Source organism: Pogona vitticeps, chromosome 1, assembly GCF_051106095.1.
Source record: "Pogona vitticeps strain Pit_001003342236 chromosome 1, PviZW2.1, whole genome shotgun sequence".
Taxonomy (NCBI): domain Eukaryota; kingdom Metazoa; phylum Chordata; class Lepidosauria; order Squamata; family Agamidae; genus Pogona; species Pogona vitticeps.
In genome coordinates this window covers 95,048,189-95,063,877 of record NC_135783.1, presented here as the reverse complement: position 1 = coordinate 95,063,877, position 15,689 = coordinate 95,048,189, and the positions used below count along the sequence as shown (strand labels likewise).

Here is a 15,689-nt window from a genome sequence, read left to right as displayed (position 1 = left end):
GTGTGACGGCAAGAGGAGAAGGGGACGACCGAGGATGAGATGGCTGGACAGTGTCTGCGAAGCAACCAACATGAATTTGACACAACTCCGGGAGGCAGTAGAAGATAGGAGGGCCTGGCGTGCTCTGGTCCATGGGGTCACGAAGAGTCGGACACGACTAAACGACTAAACGAAAAAAAAAACGATGTTAAACTATTGTATTATTTATTATTTATCTCCTACTTTGAATTACTGTTATCCACTTGGCATGCTCTGTTTTTTAAAGTGACACAAGATTTTGGTCTTCCACTCTTTCTTTGACAATACACTAAGAGTAAGACAGCTATTTATCTGGAAATTGCTGCAAACTTTCAGCAACTTTCTAGTTTCCAAGTTTTCACCATGCTTTAGCGACATATTTCAGAGATAGGTTTGCAGTTTCATCTGTGCCAGTAACTTCCATCTCAATAAGTTGGAATTCTTAGGAAAGTGAATCTTGCAGCAGCTAATAGTACAACAAGGACATGGTACATACAGCAACTTTTGGACCATGTTCTGAGCCCAGTGTTTCCTGGTTTCTTACTATTTGCAAGGACAGGGTGACAGGCTGACACTCAGAAGCATAGCTGTTATCCAGTGCATCACGCTGGTATTTTTTATTTTAACTGTTAGAAATGTAGTTACAAATATTTTGACAATTCAGGTAATTAAATCACTGCATATTGAACACAAGGAATTTTAAATTAATCCAAGGTAGGTACTTTTGTTATTTAGTCATTGTGTCCTACTCGTCGTGACCCCATGGGCCAAAGCACGCCAGGCCTTCCTGTCTTTCAGTGCCTCCCGGAGTTTGGTCAAATTCATGTTGGTAGCTTCGATGACACTGTCCAACCATCTTGTCCTAGGTAGGTACTAGAGATGTGGAAAATACATGGTGATCTTGCAGTATCCTATCATAAAGCATAATGCATTTCTCTGGAACTGAGGAATACAGTATTTCCACAGCAGTCTCTTGACACGTTTTCCCAAATCATGCACAACTGACCATAGAAGGATGAATAACCACACAGAATATCAAAGGCAAATCATATAATTTAACATCCACAACTATTAAGTAGATGATAACAAATAGGCATCAGTTCCAACTTGGGAGTCTGAGGTTCACTGTAAAAAGAAGCAATTGTGAGATCAGGAAGGATATAATCTTTTTGAAAATTAGTTCACTTAGACTGCATTTAAAAATGTTAAGTTTTAACTGTATTTTCAGAACTTCTGAAGATATAATGAGTCTCAACTCTCAGTAAAGGTAAAGGTTCTCTTTGACATTTAGTATAGTCATATCTGAATCTAGGGTGCGGTGCTCATTCCCATTTCCAAGCCAAAGATCCAGCATTTGTCCGAAGACAGTTTCCGTGGTCACGTGGCTAGCACGACTAGACATAGAACGCTGTTACCTTCCCACCAAGGTGGTACCTATTTATCTACTTGTATTTGCATACATTCAAACTGCTAGGTTGGCAGGAGCTGGGACAAGTGACGGGAGCTCACTCCGTCGCGTGGATTCGATCTTACGACTGCTTGGTCTTCTGACCCTGCAGCACAGGCTTCTGCGGTTTAGCCCGCAGCGCCACCACGTCCCTAGTATATACTATACTGCATCCAAAAGAGGGAGACATCCCTCCATTGAATGCATACTTTAATGTGCTGAGGGGGTTTGATTATTTTAGAGGCTGAGGAACACTGTGGACACCAAATTTCGTTATGAATTTAGACTCTAGGAGGGGCATCCAAGGCTGGTCAAACTTGAGACTGATGCATCATCTTCTAAAATTAACAATTACATCAACAAAAAAGAATTGATCGTTCTACTGGTCATGGAGATGGAGACATCCTTAAGGTGCAGCAGCAGCAGTGAGGGTGACATTGGCAGAGGATCTTTCATGTGCAGGACTCCAGGTCACTCTTGTGAATCCTGCACAGAAGGCAGCGACAGTAAACCGCTTCTAAAGTTTATACTGTACTTTGAAAACCCTACGAGACTATCCATTAAGTCCATTAATTTTATTTGTAAACGAAGACACTCACTTTAACGTCCTACCACTAATAAATCTGAAATTCTGAAGAAGAATCCTCCGAACCAAAACTAAAATACAGTATATATATACTCTGGATTTTAGCCGCAATCGAAGGAAGCAGAACCAAATCTGGGAGTCGACAAGCCGTGCAAGAAACTAACCCTGCTCTAAAGATAGTAACGTGTGGCGGCCTGCTGGGAAATTCAATTGCAATTAGGGTTTCCTCTCCCCACTTTTACGTACGTAATTGGTTTTCACAGCCTTTCACATTACATTAATTACTGTGAGCTTTACTCTTCCTCCGTGTTGTGTTTCTTCGGGACCATTTTTTCACCCTTTTATTTATTAAAATCCTCTTGTAAACTCCGATTCTCTTCCATAGCTCATTGCTGACACAGGCCTCTTGGAAAACACACGAGCCATTTTCTGCAATTCGTTTTTAGGAGGGAGAACAGCGCGCGCACAAGACGACACCTGGCGTCAAGCTTGCTGACTCACTGCTCACCCCCCACAAAGCGCTTCTCGAGCGGCTCTCTAGAGGCGCTAGTCCGGGAGAGGCGAGGGGTGGCGGCGGAAAGGGTCCTACGTAAGATGGCGGCGGAGTGGTCATGTGACGGTCGCTGAGGCGCCGCCGGCATGGAGTGCTCCAAGGCTGAGAAAGGCCTCGATGCGGGAGAGACGGATGTCGAGGTGGGTGGAAGGGGCATCTCGGCTTGGAGTCTCCCACCCCCGCCCCGCTCTGGAGTTTGGATGCCGGAGTGCTGGTCCTGGGCTACCGAAGGGGAGAGATAAAGATGCTAGGGTGCTTTGCCCCTTTGTGGCGCCGAGAGAGGGGAGCACTCCCTGGGCTGCGATGAACCCCGAAACGTGTATCGGGTTGCAGTCAGATGGCTCGTGTGTTTATAGTCGGATTGTCCCCGAAACGTGTATCGGGTTGCAGTCAGATCGCTCGTGTGTTTATAGTCGGATTGTCGTCTTGTTCACACGATATGTTTTAAGTCTCATCACTAGAACCTGTGCGATTTTTCGTGATGGCTCACCCACGATCGGTGGCAGTATCTTGACTCCTCATACAATTAGTGATACGGTCCCTTTTCACTCTACGGGATCGCTAAATTCAGGATTACTAAAATGGATTGCCCTCCTCGCATCCATTCGGCATACTGCTTTACCTTGTCAATTATTGTTTTATTTGGTCTGTGTAGCTTCATCCCATACCATATGCCTTAACAACTGGTAGTTGCTGCTGGGATGTGAGGTAGGAAAACGTTCCTTATTCTGCTAACCGAGACCCTTGAATAAAAAGACACTGGCATTGATCATGAAGCCTTTGCATGGGTGTATCGTTGCTATGGATATACTCCACACACACCTTCAGAATCATAAATTTATTATGTTATTATTTTCTGTCTTAAGTTGCTTCTAACTTTATAAATTAGTCTAAAAATGACCCACTAATTCATGGCTTCCTTTTTGGAGTTAGTCTATCTCACATTTAGCTTTCCTGTTTTCCCACTGTAATTTAGCAATTTTATTTTCATCATTATCAGAATTAAAGTTACATAATTCTTCCATAGTCATGAATTTTTCTTTTTAAGGTTCAACTGAAATTCTGGTTTTGAATGTTTTTCAATAGTTGTGTCATTGTTCTTTTCTACCAGTAATACCTGCATATTTTGGCTTCTTAATGTTTCATCCACCAATTTTTACTCTTCTTTCCTCTGCATCAAATTCAGCTAGTCATATTCTGCATGTGCAGTAGATTGTACAGATAGGGAAATAAAATACATCTTTGTCATCTTGCCATCTGGAAACAATTTATTTATATTTTTATGTAACTAGACAAAAGTCGTGTTCAACTTGTGTGCACTATGTCATTATGCAGGTCCCCCACCCCTGAAAAAATTCTGCAGTCTTTGTTGTCCAGGCCTCTCATATTGAATGGTGAAAAGAAAATTATGGGAAATGTTAACATTAAACTGACTCTATGAAAAGTACAACAGTGACTTTTCTGGCTGTCATTAAATGAGGTTAAATTAGTATTTAAAAAGAAAGGCATATCTGTAACTGCATCTTATGCTTTTTTGCCTACCACATGTATCTGTGCATATTATAATGTATAGAATGATTTGCCTGGCTGTCATGTATTAATGTGTATTTATTTGTGGTGATCCAAATCAGAACTAAACAATACAAATGCAAAATCTGCCAATTATTCTAAACAGTAATTTCTTGTGATTTTATCTTTGTGTCTGGAATCACTGCAGCTCTTGAAAATGAAATAATTTGTCTGGGGGCAAATCACCACCACAGAAAGATGCAGATTGATTTGACTGTGTTAAAATAAAACATGCTGGTGTGGGATATTGGGTTTCAAGAATGTTGAAAGATGGCAGTGGAAGAAAAAGTTGATTCTTTGTTTTTTCCAGTGCTTGTTCTACACAGGATTGAAAATATTGATGGTAGGCGCTTGCAATGTAGAGATGGAAGGCTTGTGTGCATGTTTGTGTATAGTTTATGTGGTTGTGACAATAATGTTTGTAGGTGGGCACCATCTGCTGGGAAGAGTCTGTATGTGCACAGTTGTAAGATGCTTTGTAAACTCTTTTCTGCAGGAACAATTAGTCATGGTTGAGCTGTCAGGAATAATTGACTCAGATTTTCTGAAGAAATGTGAGAATAAATGCAAGATTTTGGTGAGTGATTAATACAAACTTACACTGTCGTTTTATGTTCGTTCTCCTTCATAAAATCAATCATCTGTATTCAAAACCTATAGAATTCAATAGAAGTATTTCCAGAGATTTTGTGTTGCTTCTTGGCTGCTAGGAAAATATATGTTGTCAGGTGTAAAAAGTGTGTGTGTGTGTAGAGAGAACACTTGGATTAGTTGGGAGTTCCTGCTGGACATATTCACAGTAGAGAGATGTTCTTCATATATCATGATGATGTACATCCATGGAGACAAACACACACACACTATCAGGTATAGGTTTTGGGAAAATTATAAGGCTGAAAAAGAAATTTAAATGGGAATATAGAAAATGTAAAAATCATGAAATTGACATTCAAAATATATTGTATTACCCAAATATGGTGCTAGGGAAGTTACTCCAAAGATGGGGTTATCTTACAACTTAGGTGGCCTAGCTTGTTCATACCGTAGCTGGCCGGTACCCGAGCAGATAGCTAACCAAGGACACAGCTTGTCCACAGGAGCTAAAATTCTATATCACAATGTTAAGGCAAAAACATCAAAAGTATATACACAGAGATTTTTAACATGTTTATGGAACATCTCCCAAGGGATACAGACACCTGTTCTTGCAAACAGGGAAGAAATCTCTGCTGGAAATTGGGTAAGAATTATTTTAATGTGATATGAATTACCACAATGCTTATGGTATGCTCAGTTTGTTTTTATAAATAATATGTATTGCAGTAGTGATTTTTAAGTGGCTACATGAGAGTTTATCTATTCGATAGCTTTTTGTTAAGAAAATAGTCTTGTACTAAAGGGAATTTTTTTCTTATATCCTTTTCAATTACTAAACTTAAGTTTTATACTGTTTAAACAGAAGCTCAACGTTATTTTTATATAGAAAAAATAATATGTTTATATATGAATTAGAAAGTTTTGTGATAGAGAACTATGATTTTTCAGTATACATCTGTGTATATATTTTGGGCTCTTATTTACTTAATTGCTTGTTTGCTTGCTAAATAAATCTTTTAAAGAAGAAGAAAATTCATTTTTTAATTTTCAAGTCAGATTGTGTGTGTTTAGTCGTTTAGTCGTGTCCGACTCTTCGTGACCCCATGGACCAGAGCACGCCAGGCCCTCCTGTCTTCTACTGCCTCCCGGAGTTGTGTCAGGTTCATGTTAGTTGCTTCGCAGACATTGTCCAGCCATCTCATCCTCGGTCGTCCCCTTCTCCTCTTGCCATCACACCTTCCTAACATCAAGGTTTTTTCCAAGGACTCTTTTCTTCTCATGAGATGGCCAAAGTACTGGAGCCTCAGCTTCAGGATCTGTCCTTCAAGTGAGCATTCAGGGTTGATTTCCTTTAGAACTGATAGGTTTGTTCTCCTTGCAGTCCAGGGGATTCTCAAGAGCCTCCTCCAGCACCACAATTCAAAGGCATCAATTCTTCGGCGGTCTGCTTTCTTTATGGTCCAGCTCTCACTTCCATACATCACGACAGGAAAAACCATAGCTTTGACTATTCGGACTTTTGTTGGCAAGGTGATGTCTCTGCTTTTCAAGATGCTGTCAAGATTTGTCATCGCTTTCCTCCCAAGAAGAAGGCGCCTTTTAATTTCGTGGCTGCTGTCTCCATCTGCAGTGATCATGGAGCCCAGGAAGATAAAATTTGACACTGCCTCCATATCTTCCCCTTCTATTTCCCAGGAGGTGATGGGACCAGTGGCCATGATCTTAGTTTTTTTGATGTTGAGTTTCAGACCGTTTTTTGCACTCTCCTCTTTCACTCTCATTACAAGGTTCTTTAATTCCTCCTCACTTTCTGCCATCAGAGTGGTATCATCTGCATATCGGAGGTTGTTGATATTTCTTCCGGCAATCTTAATTCCGGCTTGGGTTTCTTCCAGTCCAGCCTTCCGCATGATGTATTCTGCATATAAGTTAAATAAGCTGGGGGACAATATACAGCCTTGCCGTACTCCTTTCCCAATTTTGAACCACTCAGTTGTTCCATGACCAGTTCTAACTGTTGCTTCCTGTCCCACATATAGGTTTCTCAGGAGATGGATAAGGTGGTCAGGCACTCCCATTTCTTTAAGAACTTGCCATAGTTTGCTGTGGTCCACACAGTCAAAGGCTTTCGCATAGTCAATGAAGCAGAAGTAGATATTTTTCTGGAACTCTCTGGCTTTCTCCATAATCCAGCGCAAGTTAGCAATTTGGTCTCGAGTTCCTCTGCCTCTTCGGAATCCAGCTTGTTCTTCTGGGAGTTCTCGGTCCACATACTGCTGAAGCCTACCTTGGAGGATTTTGAGCATAACCTTGCTAGCGTGTGAAATGAGTGCAATTGTATAGTAGTTGGAGCATTCTTTGGCACTGCCTTTCTTGGGATTGGGATGTAGACTGATCTTTTCCAATCCTCTGGCCACTGTTGAGTTTTCCAATCCTGCTGGCATATTGAATGTAGCACCTTAACAGCATCATCTTTCAAGATTTTAAATAGTTCAACTGGAATGCCATCACCTCCACTGGCCTTGTTGTTAGCCAGGCTTTCTAAGGCCCACTTGACTTCGCTCTCCAGGATGTCTGGCTCAAGGTCAGCAACTACATTGTCTGGGTTGTCCGGGATATCCAAATCTTTCTGATATAATTCCTCTGTGTATTCTTGCCACCTCTTCTTGACGTCTTCTGCTTCTGTTAGGTCCCTCCCATTTTTGTCTTTTATCATGTTCATCTTTGCGCAAAATGTTCCTCTAATATCTCCAATTTTCCTGAACAGATCTCTGGTCTTTCCTTTTCTGTTATCTTCCTCTATTTCTTTGCATTGTTCATTTAAGAAGGCCCTCTTGTCTCTCCTTGCTATTCTTTGGAAGTCTGCATTCAATTTTCTGTAACTTTCCCTATCTCCCTTGCATTTTGCTTCCCTTCTCCTCTCTGCTATTTCTAAGGCCTCGTCGGACAGCCACTTTGCTTTCTTGCATTTCCTTTTCTTTGGGATGGTTTTCGTTGCTGCCTCCTGGACAATGTTATGAGCCTCTATCCAAAGTTCTTCAGGCACTCTGTCCACCAAATCTAGTTCCTTAAATCTGTTCTTTACTTCCACTGTGTATTCATAAGGGATTTGGTTTAGATTATACCTGAGTGGCCCAGTGGTTTTTCCTAATCTCTTCAGTCTAAGCTTGAATTTTGCTATGAGAAGCTGATGATCAGAACCGCAGTCAGCTCCAGGTCTTGTTTTTGCTGACTGTATAGAGCTTCTCCATCTTTGGCTGCAGAGAATATAATCAATCTGATTTCGATATTGCCCATCTGGTGATTTCCATGTATAGAGTCGCCTCTTGTGTTGTTGGAAAAGAGTGTTTGTGATGACCAGCTTATTCTCTTGACAAAACTCTATTAGCCTTTGTCCTGCTTCGTTCTGAACTCCAAGGCCAAACTTCCCTGTTGTTCCTTTTATCTCTTGGCTCCCTACTTTAGCATTCCAGTCCCCTAGAATGAGAAGAACATCTTTCTTTGGTGTCAGTTCTAGAAGATGTTGTAAATCTTCATAGAATTGTTCAATTTCAGTCTCCTCAGCAATGCTGGTTGGTGCATAAACTTGGATTATTGTGATGTTGAATGGTCTGCCCTGGATTCGTATTGACATCATTCTATCATTTTTGAGATTGTATCCCATTACAGCTTTTCCCACTCTTTTGTTGACTATGAGGGCTACTCCATTCCTTCTACGGGATTCTTGCCCACAATAGTAGATATGATAATCATCTGAGCTGAATTCGCCCATTCCTGTCCATTTTAGTTCACTGATGCCCAGGATGTCGATGTTTATTCTTGCCATCTCCTGTTTGACCACCTCCAGCTTCCCAACGTTCATAGATCTTACATTCCAGGTTCCTATGCAGTATTTTTCTTTGCAGCATTGGATTTTCCTTTCACTTCCAGGCACGTCCACAGCTGAGCGTCCTTTCGGCTTTGGCCCAACCACTTCATTAGCTCTGGAGCTACTTGTACTTGTTCTCCGCTCTTCCTCAGTAGCATGTTGGACGCCTTCCGACCTGAGGGGCCCATCTTCCAGCGTCATATCTTTTAACCTTTTGTTTCTGATCATGGGGCGTTCTTGGCAAAGATACTGGAGTGGCTTGCCATTTCCTACTCCAGGTGGATTGCGTTTAGTCGGAACTCTCCACTATGTCCTGTCCGTCTTGGGTGTCCCTGCACGGCATAGCCCATAGCTTCTCTGAGTTACTCAAGCCCCTTCGCCACGACAAGGCAGCAATCCATGAAGGAGTCAGATTACTAAAGCATATCCGGGAATGAAAAATTAACTGAGTATAAACAAGGTACAATATCTTCTGAGACCACAATAAAATTCCCTGTCAGGTGTGTGAAGAACATACATTTATAAGTCTCTCATAGGGAGTCTGTAGCTCAGGAGCCCTATAGGGGATGTTTAGATTCCCCCCCCTTGTAGAAACTGACATTGGGAGCCAATATGGTGTAAGGGATTGTATGTTGGACTGTGACTCAGGAAACCTGGGTTAAAATCTGGCAATGTTCATTCAGAAGTAAATCCCACTGGTTTAATTATTATTTACTCCCAAATTAAGTGTGTATAAGTTTGCAGATTTACAGATCTTACTATGCTCACACTGTCTTTGCAATCAAAATTGCTGGGAAATAATTCACATTTTAACTTTGTTTCTGATATAGTGCTTGTCTATCTTCAATTTAGGGCATAGACACAGAGAGGCCAATTTTGCAAGTGGACAGATATGTCTTTGCTGGGGAATACGAAGGTAAGAATGAAGAACACTTGACTGTGAACATAGCATAAGAAAGCAACAGCAATTTTTGAATCCAAAATTAGGCTCCCATGCCCAATTGCAGTTTGCCTTTAAAAATTAATGGCATTTCAGAAGCAGTTTTTCATACTGATCAAAGGGGGGGGAAGTACATAATTTTGTTGGTCGTGAGCCTAAGTAGCTCTTTGAATCCTAATCATCTTGTAGAATGCTTTCTGTCTCACATTAACTGATTTCTACAGACTAAATACACTTGTTAGTTTCTGCGGGCATTAACCTATTGAATCTCACATAAGAGCTGGGCAAGTTCCCATTGAGTGAGTCGGTCTGTTCTAGTTGACATTAGTAACTAGCTCTTAGCCTTTCATTTCATTCAGTAGATATGGCTGTTCAGAGTATTCTTTTTCTAACAGGAAGCATGTATTGTTGGTTAGAAAAATGTTTGTTGTCATCCCCAGACATTCTTGGTACCTGCGTGGTGTTTGAGGAGAACGAAGATCATGGTAAGTGGCAGAAGCTTGGGGAATAGTGGAGGAAATCTGATAATTTTGAAGAGTAAAGTGAATCACTAAATATTGATCTGTAATATCCTTTCTTAATAGTAGATGCGGAAGGTAACCAAAAATTACAGCTAAAATACAAGTGCCACACAATGAAGAAGCTGAACATGACACGGACTCTCCTGACTGAAAAGAAAGAAGGAGAAGAGAATACAGGTGCTCCAGCTCTAAAAAACCCTCACTTTCTAACTATCTTTTCACTCCCTCCACAGTCTATGAACTCTATCGGGTTTGTTTACCAGATTCCATACAGCCATGTCGTGGTTTTCCCACCCCACTCTGTCCAGCTCCTGCACCCGGTCCACATTTTTCCCACTTTTATGTCTCGTCTGCAGAAAGGCTCCTTGCACCAAGCAACTGAGCTTGCAGGGGGCATTGCTTCTGCTTCTCTCCTTTAGGGATCCATTCAGGTCCTGACTCACACTGTCTAGCTGCCTAGAGTGGTCGAAATGACTAGATAGGCGGGGTATAAATACAATAAATAAATAATAATTAAAAAATAGTATCCTGGGACATAATTTTTTAGAAGCCTATTATCAGAAAGTTGTGCAAAGCTGTTCCTGGTCTCCTCTCAGCTGGCATCCCTAGGAGGCCCACCCTCATCTCCAATTTGAGAAAACTAGGGGTCATTCTGTGTTCTGTAACTTGGAGAAACAATAGACTCAGGCAGCTAGAAACAGCAAAAGTGCCATCTGCCTTCAACCACCTATTCCTGTGGTGAGATGCTCCAGACATAAAATGGCACAAAAACCATTTGTCACCCTCTGGTGCCACAAGCAAAGATAAGAGTAAAAATGTCTGCTGTGGAGATGGCTGCCTCTGTATATTACACGGATAACAAAAATGACTTTTGTGCATTTATGATTGCGAGATCATATCGTCAGAGAACCTGGAAGGTTATAGGAAATAAAGGAATTGTATATCCCCCAAATGTGGAAGTAGATGTTTCAGTTTTTGTCATAATAATGCAGTATAACAGCCATGAAATCCACATTTCTTCTAATACAGTGTTATCATATAAACATTTATTGCTTAGTTAACTCTGTATGCATAATGCTAACCATTGAAATATTTTACTGATTACAATTTGAGGCACATAGTTAATATACATGGGGCTTTACAAAACTGCATCCATGCAGTTGTCCCAAGGCATTTATTTGATTTTTGATACTGAGGAAGTTAAAGGGGAATGGACAGAAGGAAAGAAGTAAACATGTTTAATAAAATTAGATTAAATGTTCACTCTCTTCCTGATTTCTTCCTCTCTCCTCTTCTTCCACTTCTTTTTGTTGTCAGGTGGTGGTGTGGAATGGCTAGAACTTAAAGACAAAGATTTCTCATACAGCAGACCAAAAATGATTTGCAACTTCTTACATGAAAAAGAAGAGGAGGTGGCTGAGTCTCAAGACAAATTGGCAGAAGAGTCGGATGGAGAAGCTGGTGACATGGGAAACACTGATCAGAGCTTTGAATCGGAGATGCAGCCTCCCATTGATGTGGATGAATTTGTCCCTCTTGCGGATGCTGTTGGCTACAGTGCAACAGATCTCTCCTCTGTGAACAGTCAGGAAGATACTGCCATAGAAGATTCTCCACAATGATGTCAAGTCTACAATTCAGTAATAGCAATTAGCACTGATATAATTCAGGTGCGACCTTGTGTTGCTTTTGATTTGTCTGTAGCTTGAACTGGAGAAATGACCACAAATCTGTAAACTAGTTACAATATGAAGTCCACCTTCTGTGAGCTAAATGCCCATTCCTTGTAAGGCTCTTGATGGGTTCTCTTCATCAGTTCAGTGACTCTATGGAGGAAGCTTTCAAGGGATGTGTTTTGAGCAGATTGGATCTGCTCTCCTAAGGAGAAGGGAAGCAAATGCAAGCATTTGGGTATACCTGCTTGGATCCCTGGATTGTGGCTTCTCTTTAAAAGTCCAGTCCTTCCTGTTGATATCTTATACGTACTTCAGTACAGTCTAAAAGCAGAAAACCATGCCCAAAGAACATCCACAACCCATTTCTACTTCTTTTCAAATGTATAAGCAGATAGTGTGTGTTTGTACAGTTTTGCATGTGGACTTTCTCTTTCAACACGATTGCTGGTTTGAACTTTACAGAGAAGGATGTTGTTGAGCACCTACTGGACTGCTCTCTTTGATTTGTTGCCTCCTCTTCCAGAGCTTGGCCAAGTTAACTTTTTAGGAGTATAATTCCTCAAATCTACGCTGCCAATGAGACCGTTGTCCACACTAGCTAGGAGACTGGGGGAGTTGCAGTTCAAAAAGTAAATTGTCGAAGCACTGTCTTGTCTTCTCACCCTCTTCTACCTCTAGGATTGCCAGCAAAAGCAAATAGTCCCATATATTTCTCAGTAGGTACAGGGCATGCTATTACTAGGTACCTTGGGCATTTTCAGTGCAAAGGACTGCACAGAGCCATTTTGTTATATATCTGGCTTCTTACTAACACCTGCTTTCATTTTTTCAGCAAATCTATTTTTGTAACATCAGCTGCTGTGAAAGAGCTGTTTCTCTTTGCTAGTAAAATATCTAATTTTTGACGAATGTAGTGCTCTCTTCCCCTTCTTAGTGCATAATTATTACAGGCAACAAGCAGTTCACCCTGGCTGTAGAGAAACATTTGTTTCGTAACAATTAATAGGTCTGGCAAAACGACTTTATTTTACTTGCTGTTTTGTCTAGAGAATGGCACATATATTTTCTATCCAAGGACACCTTAAGAGTTACTATTGTGTTTTGCCCCTGTGATTAAATGTGGTTGTATTTTTCTAGTTATGTTCCAGTACAGTACAGTGGGGTCTTGACTTGAGAACTTAATCCGTATTGGAAAGCGGTTCTCAAGTCAAAAAGTTCTCAGGTCAAATTTGCATTTCCCATAGGAATGCTTTGAAAACCATTTGATCCGTATCTGCTCTTTTCCGTCCATAGAAACTAATGGGAAGCTGCTATTCTGCCTTCAGCCACTAGAGGGGGATATTTTGTTTCTTTTTTTCTTAGGTCAAGAAAGGTTCAGGGAAGGCAGGGAAAATACAGTCCAGGCAGTCCAGTACCAGGCAGTCTGAAGACTGTCTCCCAATCCACTCTCTAAACGCTGGGAGGAGTGAGGAAGCAGACAGGCACCCTTTTCACTGGCCAACAGTTAACTGAAAGTTCAAATTTTGCACTTTTCCTGCCTCCCACGTGGTTTTTTTCAATTCTTAACCCAAATCTAAGTATGTAAGTCAAGTCAGTATTTTCCTATGAGAGTGGTTCTTAAGTCAAAATGTTCTTAACTCAAGCCATTCTTAAGTCAAGACCCCACTTGTACTATTTTCCCTTCTTTTTTGATGAATTGTTTGAACATGCTTTTGTACTCTGTCCTTAATATTGTATTTTTAATATCGTGTCTAAGTCGCACTGGCCATGTGACCGCAGAAGATTGTCTTCGGACAAACGCTGGCTCTATGGCTTGGAAACGGGGATGAGCACCGCGCCCTAGAGTCGGACATGACTGGACAAAAATTGTCAAGGGGAACCTTTACTTTTTTAATATCTTAAATGGGTGGGGGACGACACTGTTCTGCCTCCAAATATTTCTATCCCCTCTTTGTTGAAATAATTTTAAGGTGTCTGTTTTATTTATTTTATTTAAAACATTTCTACCCTTTCTTTCTCTTTAAGAAGGACCCTAGATGGTTTATATAATTCAAAGCCAGCATTTTGCATCTGGGATACCCAGTATGGTATAGTGGATAGAGTGTTGGCCTAGGACCCAGCATGATTGGGTTCATATCCCTGCTCAGCAATGGAAACTCACTGGAAGAGTAGAACTGGTAAAACCATTCCTTAAATACACTTCTCATTGACTTTGAAAGCCCTGTTAGGCTCACTATAAGTCAGTTCTAACTTGATGGCACATAAATAACAGTGTATGAATTCACATCACCACATTTTATAAAAATATACTGAACTTAGTGGCCCCACACCCACCAACAGGACAACACAATGGAGCCAATAATGGAGAAATGGTGTTTCTGCAAATCTGAGAGACTCCAAAGCTTGCTGAAAAATATTAATATAAATACGATACTATGTGGCTAGCTAGGCAAGATTTGGAACTGGGTAAATAGGAATCTACTCATCTGGCCCTAGATTTCAGCAATCTCAGTCTAAATGCAGGGGATTTTCCAACTTCTTAACATTCCCCATGCTTCATTGCTGATCCTCTGTGCTACAATCTGAAATTTTATCAAGGTAAATAGAGACATAAAGTTAAATTGTATAGTGCTGACAATATTTGGCCAACCTAGCAGTTTGAAAGCATGTAAAATGCGAGTAAATAGGTACCACCTTGGGGGGAAGATAATGGTGTTCAGTGTCTAGTCGCGCTGGCCACGGAAACTGTCTTCGGACAAATGCTGGCTCTATGGCTTGGAAATGGGGATGAGCACCATACTCTAGAGTCAGACACGACTGGACTAAATGTCAAGGGAAACCTTTACCTAACAATATTTGGAATAGTGGGATTTGCCAGTGGAAAAATCAATTATTCATACCCATTCCTTAAGATTTGTGTGAACATGCAGTACCTTCTTGGTTACTTGGTTGGTTTCCTTTTATTTCATATGCTTCTCTGGTAATCTGTTTTCTGTCTCTGCCATTGACACATGCATTCCTTTGGAATAATCTACTATAGAGAACACTTGGATTAACTGTTTTTAGAATCTTGTAAGCTATGGTCATGGATAATTTTCCATGTGTATAATTATAAAAATTAGATATTTTTCTGTACTTTCTACCTTACCTGTTTTTTTCCAGTGCCAGGCAACTAATCTTTCAGATTAATATTTTTATTATTGCTGTGTGGAGTAATAAATTTCCTTGTGGTGCAGTGGTTAAACTGCAGTACTGCAGTCGAGACTTTGCGCATGACCTGAGTTCAATCCCTACAGGTTGCAGTAGAATAGCTGGCTTGAGGCTGACTCAACCTTCATCCTTCTGAGGGTGGTAAATTGAGTATTTTATGAGGGTGGGCAGGCAGAAATGTGTAGCTTGCATAATTAAATTGTAATTTGCCCAGAGAGTCCTTAGTGCTAAAGGGTGGTACGGTATTTAAGCCGCACACTTTGCTTTTGCTTTTTTAGAAAAAGTCTCATAGAAATGGATGGAAATTATTTGGAAATTAATTCAGTCTGTTCAGTCTAATCTGTATAAAGTAATGCGGAATCAGGAATTGGACATGTTGCTTTTGGACTACAATTCCCAGAATTCCCATCTCGCTTGGCTGGTTGTCATCGGAAGGGGTAACTTTTCCAAGCCCTGAGAGGATCGCAGTCTCAACCGTCAAGAGTGTCCCCCCCCCCGTGGTTTCCTCCTCTCTTCTCCCTGGTGGCCGTAAAACAGCATTTCATGGCCCGGCTCCGGCTCCGAGGCGGGCGAAGCGCGTTGGCGCTGCTGCGGACCTCGGCCAAGGGGCGGCGACGCGGGTGGTGGGTCGGTGGGTGGGCGGCCGCCCGCAATTCTGCCAGGCCAGTGGCCAGTTTTAGTATCTAGGGGTGCTACTCTCAGCA

At 41.2% G+C, this 15,689-nt stretch overlaps 1 protein-coding gene across 4 annotated transcripts; it reads left to right on the top strand.

Moving 5' to 3' along the window:
- The first annotated feature begins 2,587 nt into the window (after positions 1-2,587).
- Positions 2,588-15,032, top strand: GTF3C6 (general transcription factor IIIC subunit 6). Of its 4 annotated transcripts, none has more exons than XM_020805360.3 (6): positions 2,588-2,744; positions 4,670-4,750; positions 9,491-9,554; positions 10,019-10,063; positions 10,166-10,276; positions 11,417-15,032. In XM_020805360.3, exons 1-6 carry the CDS (start codon positions 2,691-2,693, stop codon positions 11,719-11,721), a joined length of 660 nt encoding a protein of 219 aa, XP_020661019.3. In that variant the 5' UTR covers positions 2,588-2,690; the 3' UTR covers positions 11,722-15,032. The 4 variants fall into 4 exon arrangements, with proteins under 4 accessions (XP_020661019.3, XP_020661018.3, XP_078241173.1 ...); XM_020805359.3 differs by having other exon boundaries at positions 10,163-10,276; XM_078385047.1 differs by lacking the exon at positions 2,588-2,744 and adding an exon at positions 2,999-3,312.
- The last annotated feature ends 657 nt before the right edge of the window (positions 15,033-15,689 follow it).

What these genes read in the sequence shown, in the direction of transcription:
- GTF3C6 (XM_020805359.3), top strand. Translation starts at nt 2,691, where the DNA reads ATGGAGTGCTCCAAGGCTGAGAAAGGCCTCGATGCGGGAGAGACGGAT. An exon ending in CGGGAGAGACGGATGTCGAG is followed by an intron (nt 2,745 to 4,669) that starts GTGGGTGGAAGG and finishes TCTTTTCTGCAG; the next exon opens with GAACAATTAGTCATGGTTGA. An exon ending in TGAGGAGAACGAAGATCATG is followed by an intron (nt 10,064 to 10,162) that starts GTAAGTGGCAGA and finishes CTTTCTTAATAG; the next exon opens with TAGATGCGGAAGGTAACCAA.